Source organism: Aulonocara stuartgranti (genome assembly GCF_965226115.1).
Source record: "Aulonocara stuartgranti genome assembly, chromosome: 22".
NCBI lineage: Eukaryota > Metazoa > Chordata > Actinopteri > Cichliformes > Cichlidae > Aulonocara > Aulonocara stuartgranti.
This window is the reverse complement of record NC_138957.1, coordinates 21,633,587-21,652,490: the sequence shown is the minus strand read 5'-3', so window position 1 is coordinate 21,652,490 and position 18,904 is coordinate 21,633,587. Positions and strand designations below refer to the sequence as shown.

Below are 18,904 nucleotides of genomic sequence, written 5' to 3'. Positions count from 1 at the left end.
GAAGTTGCAAATCTAACGGTTAGCCTGGCCTGGCAAATATCTTCTTTATTATGTAGGATCAATAACATCTGCCTGGTGCTTCAAAAATAATCAACAAATGTATTTTCTGTAGGTAAAAGATATGCCCCGAGTCCTCATTTCACTTAAAACTTTATTTGGCTGTAAGTTTGTGTAGCAGTGACTGTTACATCAAATATCTCTCTCACACAAACATACACACACACACACACACACACACACACACACACACACACACACACACACACACACACACACACACACTTTTCTTACTTTTCCAGGCACCTCTCATTTCTATTGTCTGGAAACGAGGTTGCACATCGCCTCCTCGTGTGTCCAGGAACAGGACGCACCTTTCTTGGGGACAGCAGGGCGTTGAAATGAAAGCCGTCCCAGTGAACAATTAACAGCCGCAGATTGACAGGTGGGCTCTGACTGTCAGGGTGACGCTTGTGGAGGGGTGGAGTAAAGGAGAGGCCGGAAAGGCAGCTGGATGTGTCTGTCTATCAGTGGGAGCTGTCGGAACGCACCACGCATCACCAATGTGCGCACATTTCACTGCGGAGAAATATCCGGGGACGCTCCTCCTTGCGCCTTTAAAATAAATAATAACAATAAATAAAAATCAGGGAATAATAACAGCTGAGACCCGGAATCTGCTCGCTTTTTTCCTCTTTCTATCTTTTTTTTTTCTGTGATGACTTTGTGACAAATTCGTCAAGTGTCCGTGTTGACAGTCGGGCGGTAAGCGTATGTGAGTAGCCTGTTTCTTTATCCAGTGGGTGCTTTCAGGGAGATGGGATGTGAGTTGATTGCTCCGGGGTTTCCACACGCTCACACTTGACTGATTGACATACACCCAGCCCGCCTAACGTGTCACTCTTTCCTCTCCTTTTTTCTCCCCTCCTGATTTCCTCCTGTAGCTGGAGGAGACCGGAGCTGTGGCACCTGGACGGAGGGAGAGATCGCAGTTTTGGACTCATCTTCACCGCGGAGTGTGAGTTAATACGCACGAGCCGGATCTCCGTTTTCTTCACTCTTGTTGTTTACTGGGGGATGAAATTGTCCAGCCAGCGGGGCGAACGTATTTTTGATGGAAACGAGGCGACTGGCTTCAGGCAGCTCTCCCATATAATCCCTGCCCGACAGACTGAGATCCGCACGGAGCTTTCTGCTAGTTTTCAGCACGCCAGCCTGCGATGAGTTCTTCTGGCAGAAGTTAAAGGACGAGCCCCCATTTTTTCCTTTTGATTTTCTTTCTTTTTTCTTTTTTCTTCTCTAAACGATCCGCATCGTTTTCCTCGCCGGACAGCCCGATAATAACAACGATCAAAATAAATCTCAGAAACATTTCTTCAGCATCGTCCCCAGCCGAAGAGCCCAATGAACCGCTGCTGGCTCTGATTTCGTCGCCTTGCGCCGGTTTCCTCTCCAGCTCGTCCGCTATTTTGATCTCTGCATGAAAAGTCCAGCGGAAAGTCTCGCAGCAGCATGCCGAGGAGAAAGCAGCAAGCACCGCGGCGGTCAGCAGGTAAGCCCCGGCTCTGCAACCGAACACTCCCACCCCCCACATCAGAAAGGCTCCAGCACGCACACTTCGCTCCCTCCCCGGGTAGGATACAAAGCCAGGGATCGGCACAGATGTGTGTACCCCGGACAAGTTCACGCAGTAGCTCCAAAGGCCTGATGCAGGACACGATATAAGCGCTCAAAGACCTGACGTCCGTGGCTTATCGGTGAATTGTAGCTCAGAGTGAAGCAAAACAAATGTGAAGTTTAATCTGCGCAGTTTTCAACACTCAACCCAAAATAAAGTTTATTTAAATAACCTAGAGCGTAATCTCCGATCTCTATTGGGAACGGTAGCGTGTCCTTAGTTTAAGCAGCCATTATTCAGTGCCAACTTTTCCCGTTAGAAGCAAATGCGCTGAGCTGCACTTTAGTTTCAAGCTTTAAATCTGATCCTCCACTAGGTTGCCAGCATCCAAGTTCTCCAAACAAAAGCTCATCTTATCTCATTTTTACAGGCTTACGTGCTTGATGCGTTAGTGTCAGAAAAAAAAAAACAAGAAAGAAAAGAAAAAGAAAGAAAGAGGGGGGAAAGGGAAAGTAGCGTATTTTCAGCTTGTGTTCCGCTCTGGGATTGCCATCCTTGATTTGATGCTTGATTGATCGCCTGTCATGCGACTGCCTTTGATCTATTCATTCCTGATAAACATCAGTAAATCATTCACCATAGAGACACGCATGCGCCCGGCAGCTGGACTCCCTCAAAGGATAACTTTTTGGCCCCCGCAGAGGAGCAAAGAAAAGACAAATTGAAAGAAAAGTTCTCAAGCGGGATAAATACTTTGCGTTTAATACCCCAAGGGGGAGGGAACAAGGGAGGAGGGGTGCTGGGGCGTAGCAAGATCACAGGGTGAACTCCTATGGTCACTTCAGACCTGACCTCGTGTTCATCCTGCAGAAACAGGAAATGCTGTTTAACTTGAGTGCATCTGATATTAAGCATGGATAGAAAAGTGAGGAGAAGTTGTTCTGGAAGTCATCAGAGGAATCTGATTGATTCAGTGTGGTATAAAAATGCAAGTTTAGTATAATCAAACTAACAATTGCTAATTAACTTTTCCAGTTTTGGCAGGCTGTGTATTAGCTTCCTAAATATGAGATGGAAAACTGTAATCGCACTCTATAAACATAGCTTAATGTGATTTAGAGGAAGGTGTACTGTGAAGTGCCAAAAGTCCTGTTTTCATTTGAGAAAAGGGAAAGATCAGTGAAGTAAATTCCACTTTAACAGCCTGGCTTTTGACAGTCCGGCCTACGTGTTGTCATTAAGTTGACCAGACGTGAGCTGCTCTGCGAGAGAGTCGCATGTTTGCCTGATTCCATTTGATGTCCCTGCGAGAGACGGCTGTGATTGACATGCATTTCCAAATGACGGGGGAAAGAGGAGCCTTTGAAGTTCATGCAGTAATGACCAAAGCCGAATAAAACAGCTGTAGAATGTTAAGCAGGCAGTGGAAATGTGAGGTTAAGCAGACTTAATCAAGGTTGTGACGGGAAGACTTTGAACTCGGTGGGGCTGTAATTTCTAATTGACGCGAGGCTTTAGTGATGATAGAGAGAAATGTGTTTGAAGAACAAGCCTGCATGGTGAAAATGAATAGTGGCGGTTTATATACCTCTGCCACAGCTTTGCTAGCGAAAACCCCCCATAGGAGAGCAGAAAACATGGGGGGGGGGGGTTATGTTTTGTCTTTTCCAGACTCTTCTGGTCATTTGGCTGAGCTCTGAAGTGGCCCCATTCCTGCTCAGCTTTTGAATATTGATTCGATTGTCTGCTTTTTCTGACAGACACATACATCACAGGCAGTAATGGTCAATCCTAACTTGGCAGGCTTTGTCTCGACATTATTTCCAGTACTTGACATATGGTCAATCCAAAAACTTTTAACACCTCCGCTGATGTGCGTGTGCCTGCGTGAGACTGTTTCCTCAGTAAAACGGTGTACACACCTATAAACACAGGCTATTTTTATAATGCATTACCAGATATTTCCACAACCCAGATTTGTCACTTTAGAGTTGCACTGAAACAAAATGTTGCATATGCTCCTCAGAGAGAGAGAGCGGGAGACAGGGTTTCAATAGCTCTTTGTATGCCATTTCAAATGGGCTCTGTTTCATCAGTCACAGTGATGATTTTAGACCCTGTAATGGCGCTGTACCCTATCTAGTTTATGACCAGTGACAATACATCAGTGTTCTTTCATTTGGAACCGCATTACTGCATCTGTTAGTTTTGGCAGTTGAGTTCAGTGCAGAGCAATTTGAGCAGTAGAGACTTTTGCTGCAGTCATTTGTCGTCATTTTCATTCTTTCTTTCTTTCTTTTTCCCTTTTCTTTTTTCCATCTCCTTTCACCAAAGTGCAGCTATGTACATGCATTCCTTGAGTAATTAATGGAAGCTAAACAATGCAGCGATGTGAAGTAACAATAATCAAGGATGAGAATAAACAAGTGTGGTGAGAGATTGATTTGTAAAAATAAACCACACTAAAAGAGCAACCTGTGTGGTTTTTCTTTTTAAATCTTTATACGAACAGTTTGCTGACTTTGCCCATGCTAGCTTAAGGTAAAACAGCTGCAAAGAGTGCATGTGTTGCCATTGTGCCAGTGTTGCTTTAATTTAAGTGCAATTAAAGTCGGGCCTGAAACCATTACCCAACAATTTAAACGTCACCAGCGAGTTTAGTTGCTTATCAAACAAGAAAAATATCCAACACTGACCGGATCTTGACTCTTGTTTATCACAGGAAATCCAACATCTTTGGGTTTTGCCTCGTTTGGTCGCATTTTCCTTTGTATTTTTGGACATTTTGCAGATTAACCGATGAGTCGAGATGGTTAGCTAAACCATAAAAGGTTTAAAAGCACACAATCAATGCTACAGACTCTGACATTAACTTAAGCTCGTGCCACTCTTTAAAGAAAAGGACCTCTTAGACTGTTTAGTAGCAAGGTTGTCTTCAAAAATGACAGCACGTTCTATATACTAGACCAAGATAACCAGCGTTTAGTTTAATTAGCAGATAGGCGATACTTTATATAACATTTACAGAGAAGCCATAACTCCAGATTTGCCTCGATGCAGAGGTCACAGGTTTGATTGCTGCTTGAAAATTAATGGTATTGCCGCATGTCTCATCCTGCTTCTAGTTTGCCAACCGCGATATCTTAAATCAAACACTGTCACTCTAAGTAATGAATCTGTCAACCAATCATTCAACACGTGAGCGTGATTACAGTGTGACACCGTGTTAGATGTATTCCTCGGGATTTAAAAAGGTCTAGCTTCAAGAAAAGAAAAAAATAAGGACGAAAGGATCGTCTTGATTACGTACCCCGCACCACGCTCACTTTTACTGGCTGAAGTAAAAGAGAAAGAGGAAGAGGGAGCACACTGTGAAGTGACCAATCCACTGTGAGCTGAGCAGGATGCAGCTCCATAAATGTCTATATACTCACGCGTGCCCTGTTTTCAGTTCCTGTTCGCAGTTAAAAGCCCAAGTTTCGAAAGATTTGATCCTGATCCTGATCCTCATCTCCTCTGACAGCCGAGCGATCAGTTCCTGTGCTGACAGAATTAGTGCAGGTCACGATGAGAGAGAAAGATGCTGCTACGCTGTTAAACATGGCTGCGTGGCCCTTTCAGAAGACAGTAATTGGTTTTCCTTTCTTGCTCTCCTGATAAATTTGTAAGGTAACTGAGTAGGTTTGACTGTGTAGCTAATTAGAAGTTTAGCACTCTAAACATAAATCACTCAGGTTATAATCACAGACTGTGGATGCTGTTCTTTTTTTTTTCTTTCCTTTTTTTAAATATGCATCATTCGACGTGCGCTGTAAACTAACTTCACTGCTACATTTTAATGATTTCTTTGTAGCTTAGCTCTACACATGTTTAATTAAAGCACCGTGCAGCATTCAGCTACACCGAAGCCACAACAAGCCAAGATGCACACACATTGCCTAGCCCTGTGAGCGTCTTCACTGACATCAGCGGCTGCCTTCTTCTCTCCTAAATAGATTGCCCTATGCTGCCACTATCTCTGCCTCAAAAGGAGTCTCTTAATTATGACTCGGGGGGTGGGGGGTGGGGCTTCTCTTCTCCTTGACGGCATCGTTAGCTGTGGTCCCTAATTATCCAGGTAGCTGACAGATCAGTGACAGGTCCACCGATTACTGCTGACAAATTCAGCAAGGTGTCAAGTCTGCAAGCTGCCTTGATAAAAATCAACTCGGAATCACCCGCTTCTCATGTGCCCACCTCAGTTGTTCAAGTGTAAACTCAACAACAGCTGAGGTGGCTCCGAGTTTGCCTGGAGCATCACGTGACAATCAAAAACGCGCCGGTGACAAAGAAGCCGTTGCTCTGATCGTGGGTAACTCGACTCAAGTAGCCATGCGGTAGGCGTTAGAGGCCTTTTAATAGTTTAACGTGAATGCGGCTTTCCGCGAGTGTGAGAAGATTTTCTTAATGCTCTGCCTTTCCCTCTGATCTTTCTGCTAACAGCCTTTTGGTTTGTTTGACAGAGCAGGAACAAAGTTCCTAGCCGAGCAGCGTTAATACATTTTGTTGTTGCTACTTGGCATTGTATTCCTCTGCAGGAATTTAGCTCACGGCGTCTGTCAGCTGAGAAACAAGCACAAAATGATGACTATTAGAACCTTATGTTAGTTTTATCGGGATGCTTCTGATAATGGATTTAATGACATTTGTCAGGGTTTGAAGCAGTGCTGAGAGGGGGAAAAACATATGTGGAGTGAAAAGTGTGTTTCTTGCTGTGAATGTGTGTGTGAACCAATCTGCATCACTGGGCAAGATGAGGAGTTTGCTCAGCCCTGTGTGTGTGTGTGTGTGTGTGTGTGTGTGTGTGTGTGTGTGTGTGAAATATTCAGATCCTGTGATAATGCAGTGTAGGTAAAGTGTCATTAACAGGTGACATTGACTGAAGGAGTCGCTGGATATATTTGCTATCCCGCACTCTAGTTTCATTTGCATGTGGTGTCAGGAAATCAAAGACACACACTAATACGCACACTCACACAACTCCGCTCTCTGTCCTCATCTTCGTGGAGGTTAAGTGACAAATGAAGATCGATGACTGCTCTTATGGAAAAGAGGGTTGAATTGAAAATATGTGGGAATTAGCCTCGCCAACCGAGTGAAGACGTAAAGGCATTCAGAGCCGCGGGCGCGAGGTAAAACTATCCCCGAGCTTAATGAGGTTCAGAGGAAGCAGGAAAACCTGGGTTCTCGCTCAAGCGCAAACACGAGGAGCCGTGACAAAGAAATAAAAGGAAAACAAGGTCGTCGTTACAAGAATGAAACCCCCTCTGCCTCGCCGAAACACATCCTGCGCTTATTTGTTGTTTCGGCGCCTGTTTTGGATTCGTAAAGATACCTTGGCTACGATTCAAAACAGCTGCAAAACAAAAAGCCACAATTTACAGTGGGGATATAAAACATTAGGAAGAGGAATAATAAGAAGGAATCCGTTCACATGACTGGACCCGAGGGGGTTTTAGGGCGCCGGTTGCTAATTATTGTGAAGCATACATATGAAGGAAGCGTTTTCCTGCTAACTGAGAAAAAGGGAAAAAAGCTGAGCGAGTGGACAAGCAGAGATAACGTCTGTGTATATCCTCAGAAGCAACCAGTGAATCCAAAAACAGCTGATGCAAGATGGGAGTCCTGGAGGCACAGATCAAACATATGACTTTCACACAAGAGAATAGGTGTGACTATTAATATTTTTCTTCCTTTGGTCGCTTGGTTTAGGAAATCAAACCTATCCGGATGAATCTAGCCTTTTACCAAGTTAACTCTTGTTTATCAGGGTGTCATTCCCATCCCGTCTATACATGATTGGCTGCTAAATATTACAGTGATGACACTGCCATCTTTCAGTTCAGAGACTTCACAGCCGCTTTTTCAAACCATCGCAAGAAATCTCCAGGCCGTTCATAACCTCTGCTTCACTGTGACAATCAGGATTTATGGACAGAGCTGCAACTTACTTGAATTGCTCTTATTGCCCACTATTTTCTTTCCCCTGTTACTAATTTTCTCTCAGAAAATAGTCAGTATAATTTCAAGATTACATCTTCTGGTACATTTATTCAATCAGCAATGCAGAACATTCAGTGAACTCTCGTGTATCAGAAAGAAAATCCACCACCAGCGACTGAAAACAACTTTTTTATTTTGCATTTGTTTGAAATTAAAATCATTCCCTAATTTATTCATTTGACACAATCGGTTCTTTTATTTGCACATTTACTTTAAGAAACTAGGAGATCCAGTTAGTAAATGTAACTGAGGCCAACTGAAAATAACCACAGCACAGCACTGAAGAACTGGTGGGTTGTCAAACCCCCAGAGAGAGGCCAGCTGCACTTACTTTGTTCTACACAAACACCAAACTCAGTTGTGCTCTGTCACTACCTCCAATAACGCTGATAATTAAAGAAGCAGGCAAAAAGAATTATTAGGCCGAGCGTAGACGACGCAAAATGGATGCGAAACAAAAAAACTGAAAGAAAAATGGCCAGTCGTGACTAAATACAGGACGATGGGAGGTCCAGGGTACACTCAGAGGTCAGTGTGGACTCTGGGGAGCACCTGTCTGCCTCCACTATAGTATACACATTGTGATTTGTGTGCTTTGTGTGTCTGTTTCTCTGTTTCCTCATATTTTCTAGCTCAAAGCAGAACTGCTTTAGCATGAACGCATGTTGCATCAGTGATTGATTGATAATGCTTGCTGGAACACTGGAGTGACGAGGCTTTATAGATCTGATTCGTCTTTTGCATTTTGCTACGGCGATCTTGGAAATTGCTTTGCAACAACGTTTTCCTTTCATCTCTCCTTAATATACTGGAAATTGCCACGATGGCGGTGCCTGTTGCTGTAATTAGGCGATCGCGCGAGAGATAAAACTGGAGATACATGACCGCAGTGAAAACTATTCTTAGTACTCAGTCAGCTGTGGTAAGAGTGAAAAACTGATGTGATCCAGAGATCTTATAAGAGAATTTGACAATAGCACAGTACAAGATGTTTTGGGGGTGATTCTATGCAGGCAGTTTTATGTCTCTGTAACCACTAAAATGAAAGGTAATCAAAATAACTGTCCCGAAGAGTTTCAATATGGCTGCCAAGTAGGGCTGCACGATTAATCGTTAGAAAATCGCGATCTCGATTCATACTTATGTGCGATCTCATTTCCAAAAGACGACGACGATTGCACCGCATTTTGATCCGGGACGTAATCTGCATGAAAACAAGCGCTCACTCTTCCTGCTTGACAAATGACAAGGGCGGAGCCTTATACCACGTGATACAGAAGCTGTGCCGTGTGATGCTAACATTAGCAGGGAAAAAAACAACGGAGAGCACGTCAGGGATGACGAGAAAGTGACAGGAGAAAATCCGTCCCGGTCAACCACCCAAACATCAATAACGGGAACCTTATACAGCGCTTCCCTATACCCGTCGAACTCCCGCAGGCACAAAGAAATTACGGAGGCTATCACTTATCACCTGACCAAAGATATGGCTCCCATCAACACTGTGCAAAAAGAGGGATTTAGGGAAATGATCAACACCCTAGACAAACGCTACACAGTGCCGTCCCGCAACTATTTTCCTATTGTTGCACCACCTGCTCTATACACGCAGCGTCGAGCAACGGTGGACACGGAATTTCAAGCAGTTTTCAAGCAGTACAACATTTTGCGGCAACCACAAAACGTGAGACATTTGTTGTTTTTATGTTTATTTATTGTTTTTATGTTCAGTCTCAACTGTTACGAAGTTGATGTGCAGTTAATAAGTGCAACAAATATTTATACTGGAAAAGAAAATCGTGAGAGAATCGTGATCTCAATTCTAAGCCAAAAAATCGTGATTCTCATTTTATGCAAAATCGTGCAGCCCTACTGCCAAGGCTAGCTTCTGTAAGGGCTTTGTCTGAGTCGCAACATTCAATAAAAACAACAGTGTTTAGGTGAGAGAGCGACCACCGGACGGCTGCGCTGTGTGGCCTTGAAGTAGAGTTGCTTCTGTTAAGCAGCCTTGAACATCTGGGTTTAAGAGGGGCGGGTGGGAGAGGGGAAGAAGACAACAGAGGGTCTGAAGAAAAGGTATTAAAAGTGACAGATGAACAAGACTTGGGGAGACGCTCTCCTGCAGCAGCAGCTGTGACTGCTGCCATCGCTCTGACAGGTGTCAATTAAGAATTACTGCAGAGGCCCTGTAGTCATTTTTTTCCTGCCCGGCTGTCCGTCTGTGCGCCTTTTTGAGAAATAGCGCTTTACCCTTGTCACTGCGTTAGCGCTTAGCCACAGTCGCCCCAGAAAATGAATGCATTGGCTGGCACTCTAATCAATACCCAGTGTATTAGCAATTATTTTGCACATTGATTTATGTTGGGGCAGCGACTCCCAATGTGTTGTTATTAGCTGCTGATTATATGTGCCTCCACTATACTGCAAGACATGCACGTCAGCACATACGCGTTCTCTGCTGCTGTTAGGCAGATGCATTTTAACCTTAGAGGCAAGTACGCGTTTAAGAATAAAATAGACAAACGAATGCTTTTACTCCCTTCACGTATTTCAAGATAATTTAGCAGGTCAGTATAACTGTGCTTGCGTTGCCTTCTTATGGATGGGCAATGAGCACGGTTTTGGTTTATGGCTGATAGAGCGATGACACCATCGGCACTTTGGTTGGTTGCTCATCAGTCTCAATGTCTTTCACTGCATATGAAACAACTTGGGGGCTTGACTACAGCTAAAACGGGGAAAAAGAGTCTTTTTGGCAGGGAAGCGACGGAGGTGACAAGGGACAGGGACAATAAGCAGAAGCTAAACACAGAAAAGACTGAACCTCAGACGGGCATTTACTAACTAAAGAGAGCTCTGGGACATGAGAAGGTTCAAAAGCAACATTCAGTTGGAAATAACAAAATATATCAATTTATTAGCGTAATGCAAGTGGCAGTCCTGCCTTTGCAATAGTTGCATGAAGTTGGCTGCATGGCTTTTCCATCATTCTAGCTCAATTTGGAAAGAAAGCACATGAATAAAACCTTACTGCAAACGTAATTCACTGTTCTTTTCATAAATGACTTTCTCTCTGGTGAAGCTGTTTTTAGTCTAAAAGTATTTCAAGAGTCCTAATATGAGAATGATAGAAAACTGCTTTGTTCTCAGATACCCCAGGGTGTAGTAAAAATACTAAACATATCCTGCTCCGGCACAGTGGGAGCACTTGTGCCTCCTCTCTTTGATATATAACTGTAAAGTAAATACATTGTGGTATTTACAGACATTTGAAGCCAACAAAATAATAATAGTGAGTTATATTTCCATCTTGCTGTTTAACTTTGCCACACAGCAGTGTGCTGCTGTTTCAGAGGGTGCTGTTAGCACCGGCTATATCAGTATGTTTCAAGGTGTTAGCCATTCCAGGAAAGGCAAAGAAAACTCCATGTGAGTCTGTAAAGCAAAAATGCAACCACAGCTGCAAAGCGTAGTGGAATCAGTTCTTCAAAGCGAACAATAAAGGCCGGCAGAAGATTGGTCAGGAGTGGGAGCATAATCAGACCCCCCTGTAAAAATCACTACATCAAATAAACATATGCGCACAAGCTTGTGGTTAGGTTTCTCGTTTCCTCTGTCAGGTAGAGTAAAGCTGGCAAGACCCAGTGCTGTATATCACCAGAAGGCAGGTTACTTGTTTTTATAGCAGTTGATAAACACTGGCCTCAGCATGTCCAAGCGGCAGCCAGTGCAAGTGGACAACAGTCAGGGGGTGGAAATTTCTATCCCCCCAAGGAGAGTTTATGTAACTGATAACGTGGGTTGAGAAGCAATGAATATGATTTTTTTTTGGACACTAGTTTACTGCAGATAAGCTATCTGGGTAAGGATACAGTTAACAGATGACACTTTGTCCTTGAGAGCGGGCGCTGAGGAAGGTCACGCCGTAGCCTTGTGTGGTGTCACTGCCATCCCTCTTTCCTCCCCTTTACCCCTTCATCTTTATCTCAGCTACTCCCTCCGTCTTTCCGTCTATCTGCTGTGTGGGACTTTTTTTTTGGTTTTTTGGGGGGGAAGGGGGGGGGGGGTTCCTGGCCCTCTTCTCTCTCTCCCTATAAGCCTTTTCTCATCTTCCTATCTGTCATCAATCTCTATCTTACTGACTCAATTCTCCTCTACCCCGCTCATATTTTCTTTCATCTTCCTCCCTGTCTCTCGCCCTCATCTATCGCTCTCTCTCACCGGATGCTCAAGAGTCAGTGAACTGGTTACAAGAACATGAACTCGACATCTGAAAAGGAGAGTGTAATACTTTCCTCTTTCAGGCCCGCTGGCCTTGTTCTCATATTTCAAGAGGCTGTTTTTTTTATACGTCTTCTTCTCAACATTCTAATTTCAGCAACATCCTGCAGTCACACTTGTGAGTTACAAAAATCCAAAAGTCACAGGGCAGTGAAGACTTGTGTCATGTTCTTTGAAGTCTAAACACATGACTATCACATATTTTCCAAGAGCAGTTCCTATTAAGCAGACAGTCTTTCCATAAAGCATGTTGTTCAGGGAAGAAGGGGAAAAAAAATCAAAGCGTATTTTGTTGGTTTGGTACGATTCGTTTTTATCTGCTCCTTTCATTTAAAAGGATCCCAGTGACCACAAATTGCTTGGGGTCACGCAAAGTAATCGCTTAACAGTCATCAGCTTCAGCGCAACACTTGACGGGCAGTTGAAAGGGGATATAATGTTTCAGTATCCCGGTCGATTCAACAACACCACATGTTACCTCCAGAAAATTCCTCCCCAGTGCCGCTGTGCTGTCTCAGACGGTGACAGTCGCAGGGGGTATAAGCTGTCCCTCTAAGTCGTCTGTCTCAAAAAGAACAGCGGGAGGCCTCTCGCACAGCCTCCCGTGTCACTGTGTCTCTTTCGTCAGTCACTCCCTCACGCGCCAGACCGACTGTCTGTCTAGCTCACTGGCTGGATGTCCACCCAAGCATCTGTTTCTGATCACCCGTCTCCGCGCGCGAGCCTGCTCGAGCGATGATCCCAGCGATGACCTGTTTACCTGTCTGCCTCTGGTCCATCTGCCTCTCGTCTCTCTCGTCACGATGGTGCACGATGACAGGACTTGCCGCTATGTCAGAGTAACAAGCCAGAGAACATGTTGACATTGAGCAACGCTTGCGTGGTGCGTCTGCACCGACACTGAACTTTGGCATAAACACAGAAAAATGACCGACGTGCTGTCTGCTGGAGTTGCTTCTGAAACTTATTTATGAAGTACTAACCCGAGGCGCCGAACATGAGGATTATATAATGTTACTTTATTGAATGTTATGGGAAGATGTTTCCATTTTTTTTTTTATCAGGTACGCCAGGCTGACTTCCCCTTTACCCCATTTTGTTGTTGTTTTTTAATATATATATATATAAATATATATTTTCTTGACTGGGGAATAAATAAATCTCACACCAGGAGTGCATAAATATAAAAACTGTGAAACTTATGAGAAAATAAAAAATAACAGAGACTATTGGATTCCATCAACAAAAGTTTCAATAAAAAATTTTTTGCCTCTTAAATTTTTGCATGACTCTGATTTTACTCTTATTTTAATATCATTGCTGTTATTTTTGCTTCCACTGTTACAGGCTGTGTATTCCTTCTGTGAAGCTCTTTCTGGCATTAACCTGTAAATCGTGTTATATAAATAAATATTGCGTGTTTATTTGCTAGTGCGTTTGTTGCAGACACACAGACTGAATTATAAGTGAGGTTAGTTTTGTTCCCAATTTTTTAAAAATAAGTCAAAGTCTTTCTCTCAACCACAAAATGTCCCCTCACACACATTTGGACTAACTCTTCAGAACTTTTAGGCTGGAACGATGTCGCGACTAACTTTTTTTTTTTTTACCCTCGAGTAACACATCTGGTTAGCTGTGTGTGTGTGGCATGCTGGATGTTTTTTCCTCAGTGTTTTGTGGGTTTACTGATGTGTTACAAAGTTACCTGTGAGTACAGAGGGGGGCTAACTTAATGTTTGAACATAACATTTTAGCTAATATCCATAAGCCTGGGTGCAAACTCAAAACTCCTGGATGTCTGCACATTATTCACCTTGTAACTGACTGAAAGTTTTTTATTTGCTGGAATTTGGTAACATAATAAATTTATCTGGGATTTTTCCTGAGTATTTCAAATTTTCATAAAAGCATATTTAGGCTTTTTGGACGTAGTAGCTGCTTACACAAGTGTAATATGTTTGCCACATGGCAATTTAAAGTTTGTTCTTTGCCTTTTAATTAATATGTAAGTTAATTTGATTTAACAGAATCAAATCCTGTCTTCCGTCTTACCGTATGATTTGGCTGCTGCCTGCTGTTTCACCTTTGTGAAGGTCTGTGTAATATAGCTGTCATCTTCCTGAATAATTACAGTATTTTTGGCGCTCGAATCCAAAAGTCCAAGAATGGCCACATTCCCAGTTTTATAGTGTCTGTGAGTGTGAGTCATTTCTAGGTAAATGTGACACACTTTTTTCCTCTCCATCTTCTAAGTCTATCACTCCATTCCTCATATTTTGCACCTTCCATTTTTTTCTGAACTGAGCTGAAAATAGACCGAGCGCTGTAAGAAAATACCGTCGTATTAACTGGGATCAAAGTCCCAACAATAAGACATCTGAGTGGACGGCAGCCATCAGCTTAAATATACTTCACAAACCAGAATACTTGATTGCTGAAAATGTAGCACATTGTAAATCTAATACTAGAAGCTAAATTGAATTTGGGTTGAGAAATGGAAAATTTGGATTCAGTACGCTGCACACTCAGATTTTCAGTATTGATTAATTTGGCCTTTAGTTTCTTTGTCAGTCGGCGCAAAAATGTCCTTTCCAAGTCCAAAAAGGAAAAAGGGATGAATTTTTAAAATCTCTTATCACTGCATAAAAAGCACTAAAACAGCAATACTGGAGCAAATGTGTACTTCTTTTGGTTGTATGAGTCTGAAATACGTTACTCAAGACTGCAAAGGTGAAATGACCACAGTGCAGTTGGTGTAAAACTTAAACATTAGATGCTTTTTTTTGTGCCAGTCGAGAGAATAGAAACCTCTCTTCTTAGTAGAGTGCGGTACTGTGCGTGTCCGGGATGTTTAATTAAACTTCCTCAAACTAAACAGGATCATGGAGCAGAATGGCCTGAGCTGATTAACATCACGTACATCAAGGTCAGTCAATTACCCCGTTACCTCATTAGACTCTCCCCTCCCCTCAGTATTTATATAGTCAGCCAGCCAGCCAGACAGACGTGATTAGCTGGCTGTTGGGGAAACCACTGAATTTCAGTTAAGGAGATTTGTACTTGGATACTGACTCCCTGTTTTTTTTTTTTTAAAGAGAACATAGTGCATTTGTGAAACCCATTTTCACTGATCTTCAGTGAGCTCAGACTTTTACTGAGCAACACACCAGTCTCTGCTGATTTCATAAAAACAAAATAAAAAGGTGAAAGTCATGTCGAGGTAGCATGTGTCCATGTCTATTTCGGAGTGAAATCTACTGTTAAAACATCACAGCAGTTGCAGGAGCGCATTTAATTTTATTAATCCTTTATTTATCCAGGTAAAAAATCTCATTGAGATTAAAAATCTCATTTCCAAGAGAGACCTGGCATCATAGCAACAATACATGACGTGACGCTCGTGCTGGTTATCGTATGTCTAAACTTTCACTTTGAGAGGGAAGCCTGTCTTTGGAGAAGTTAGCTTAAAACAATATTTGTATTCATGCTTTAAACTGTGCTTTAAAAAGATAGCATTAGCTTTACAATGCCACACAGTAGACCTACTTTTGAAGCACTTCTGATGGCACAATCCTGAGCGGGTGGAAATGTGCACCCCTCCTCTGGATATTTGGGATCTATTATGTATGGAGGAGCTGAGTGTCTACAAGACCATGGCCAGAGAGCTAGACAGGACAGAGCGAGGCACTATTGTGCATGTGCTTGTGTGTCTGTGTGTGTGAAGGGAAAGGGAGGGGGGACAGAAAAAGAAGCAATAGCAGGAGGGGCATAAAGGGGTGAAAAAAAAAGAGGAGAAAAGGAGACTGACAGTAGACAAAAAAGAACCAGAGAGGAAAGAGGGGGGAGGGATATGAGGGAGTGGAAAAAGAGGAGGCAAAGCAACAGAGGAGTGAAAGAGAAATGACTTGAGGGGTTGAGGGATGGAGAGAGGTGAATAAAGCGAGAGAGAAAAGTATCAAGGCAATGAAGAAGAAAAAACAGAGTCGGAGAGACAGTGAAAGCAGTTGGGTAGCGGAGGGGAGAGAAAGAGGGGAGGATGTCACCCATGGCTGCCACTCATCACTCACTGCTTAATGACGCAGTTTTTTTTTTCTCTTCTCCTTCTTCTTCTCCTCCCGCTTCTTTTCTGTGGGAGAGAGGGGGAGGACAGAGTTTGGCCCGCACCCTATCAAACAGGGTCATACAGAGTTCACAACCTCCAGGTGGGACCGTCCTCCTCCTCCAGGGAAACGTTTGCGTGCCTGTGTGACCACCTAGTGCGTAGTTTCGAAGATTATCTCTGGATCCGAAGACATTTTGAGGATAAAATCTAGACGGACGGGGAATTACAGTGAAAGTTAAGGATGCTTTACTTTAAAAACCGAGAACTGGAGTGAAATTCCGATTTTTTGCTTGCCCGACAGTCGCAAATGCCTTGTGCAAAGTTTGTCTTCGTGTGTTTATATGTGTGTATATGGGCATGTTTGTTTGCACCAGAAGCCTCTCTTGACTGTCTGCCGCTTCCTGCTGGGACCGGCTTGAGTTTTGATTCAGTTTGTGTGTTGGGCGTGTGTGTGTGTATGTGCGCTTAGCTCCACTTGTCCTCTCACTCATTCCCGTTTCTGGGAAGCATCAGCCGTTTAAAACTCAAATGGCAGGATTTTTTTCCCCCTCTCCCTCGCTCTCCTCCTCACACCAAATTTGGGGAACAGCTGGGGCGGCCATGCCGATGATTTGTCTCCTTCTACCCGTCCTCCTGACAGGTTGAGAGCATGCACACACTATTAGGCGTGCACACACACACATACAATTAAACATGCTTTCAGTATCACAGACAGACAGGCACAAACACACATAAACACACTCGCACAGACACAAAAGTAGACTCAGTATAAGAGGCCGTGTTCTCAGGGTGCTGCCAAAACACTCTGATTTCCTTTAGCCTAGGCGGCCATACATCAGCTTGGGGCCTCCCAGCCCGGATGGCAGGGGCTGACAGAATGACATGTGTCATTTATCAAACGAGGGGCGCCAGACCTCAGGAAAAGAACAGACCGCCTCATGACAAAGCCCCCCCAAGAGCTCTCCTCCACTCGCAACGAGGGGAGTGTGTCATGGGGTAGACACTGACAAATCTACGGAGATAGAACACACATGGATGCATGCTGACACCAACACGCAAGCGGAGGAAACGCACACTGAGAGGCACTTCCAGCTCAGATGCAAACCCACTGATCGCATATTATACTCAAGCTGCTTTGTGGATTATAAACACATTGTTTGGTCGTGTTTAAAGAACGACAAGACTTTGAAAACACAACTAAAAGAGGGGGGGGGAGAATCTATATTTTATAACGTGTTTGGAAGCGAATGTACAAACACACATACCCACACATACACCCACATATATGTTTTCCTCGCAGCCAAAGAAGCCCCAGCCAAAGCTTCTCCTGTTGCCAGCAGCAGACCCGTTCTTCTTAATGAACGCTCATTGGCTGCCGAAAGGAACTCTCTTAGCTGGCAATGCAGCTTCATCTCCTTCCTTTCATATCTGTGCCACCGCATACACACAATAACCCATTTTTTCTCCTTCATTATGTCTCCCTCTCCACTCCTTCCCTTTTCCCTTCCCTCTCTCTCTCTCTATCTGTCCTGATCCCCCCTCCACCTCCTTTTACTCTTTCCATAGCCTGTTCATTTGTCTTCATAAGCCTAATTTATTTTCTCTGCCAGATGCAAGCTGACAGCCATCAGTCACTCTCCCACACATACTGACGCACACACCTGACCTCCTGACACGCAGACAAATACACTATGCGCAAATGCACAGCTCTTTTCTCACTTTTTTTTCATTTGCCCTGTCTCTATTACACACACACACATACAGACACACAAACACAGGCCATATTACCTCACGCTGCTCTGAGGTAAGCTCTGCAGTCACATACCCTCTGTTTTACCCCTGTCCTCCACCCCCTCCAACCCCCAAAACCCTCCCATTAACATTACTGAAGATGGATGCGTCTTCATAGCGGAGATTGATTGCGGATATAGAGTTATGGTGCCATTTATGTGTGTGTGTATGAGTGTGTTAGTGTTAGATGGAGGGCACTTTGGGAGGCGGCGCTGGGAGCTGAAATGCGAGGGAGGCAGGCTTTTCTCTCCTTTCCAGAACCTTCCAGCCGTTCGTTGTCTGTCCGCAGTCTGATATTGTGCTCTGTTGAAGGATTGCTTCCTCTCTTCCTGCTTCTCTCTCTCGGACTGTGAAGCCGTTCATAACCATTGTACACACACACATACACACACACACACGGGCATGCATGCATACTCGCACAGGCACAATTAGGGTGAGATGGCCACTAATACTAGTCCACTTTGAAAGCCCACTACATAATTTACTGACTTTCTCCAGGGACCCTTTCTCTGCCCCCCCCCCCATATCATTTTGTCTTTTCTCGCTTTATTGCTATGGTCATCAGGAAGTGGGGGGGGTCCACACATACACCCTGTAAACTGCTGTGTGCTTCAGCTTTTTCTTTTGTTATATATTTTTTGTTACGCGTCTATGCTATTCATCATGCTTAAGTCCTAAACTAGTGTTGAAATGAAACAGTGGAACTTTGTTTAATGGAGCGCCAGACTTCAGCTAAGAACTCGTCACTCGAGCAGACAGAACGAAGAAAAAAATGTGGCGATGCATAAAGGATAACGGTTTTGATGGTGCACAATTGCTGGAATTTCCCTGGTGACACATGCAGTTAAAAGCACTAAAATGTTTGGGGACATTTGGCTGTCCTGAGCAGCCTCCTGCCCTGAGGGTTTGCCGTCCTAATTAAATTCCCTAAAGTGACTTTAGGGGTTTTTAAAGTTATAATTTCTTTGTCTGTCTGTTCGCATGTTGGGAAGGGATATGTAAGTCTATATGTAGGTCTCTTAGGTCTGGTTCTTACAAAGCCCTCTGCATTATTGTGTTCTGAGCGCGTTGCA

At 43.7% G+C, this 18,904-nt stretch overlaps 1 protein-coding gene across 3 annotated transcripts in view; it reads left to right on the top strand.

Moving 5' to 3' along the window:
- Positions 1-18,904, top strand: part of LOC309698081 (teashirt homolog 1-like) — a 50,255-nt gene that overhangs the window by 18,148 nt on the left and 13,203 nt on the right. Inside the window, exons 1-2 of one of the 3 annotated variants that reach the window (XM_082520353.1) lie at positions 92-772; positions 942-1,549. In XM_082520353.1, the coding sequence (XP_082376479.1) occupies positions 1,510-1,549 (40 nt within the window). In that variant the 5' untranslated portion in view covers positions 92-772; positions 942-1,509. Of the gene's footprint in view, positions 1-91; positions 773-941; positions 1,550-18,904 lie in introns of those variants that run through there. The other 2 variants (XM_082520354.1, XM_082520355.1) reach the window with 2 other exon arrangements.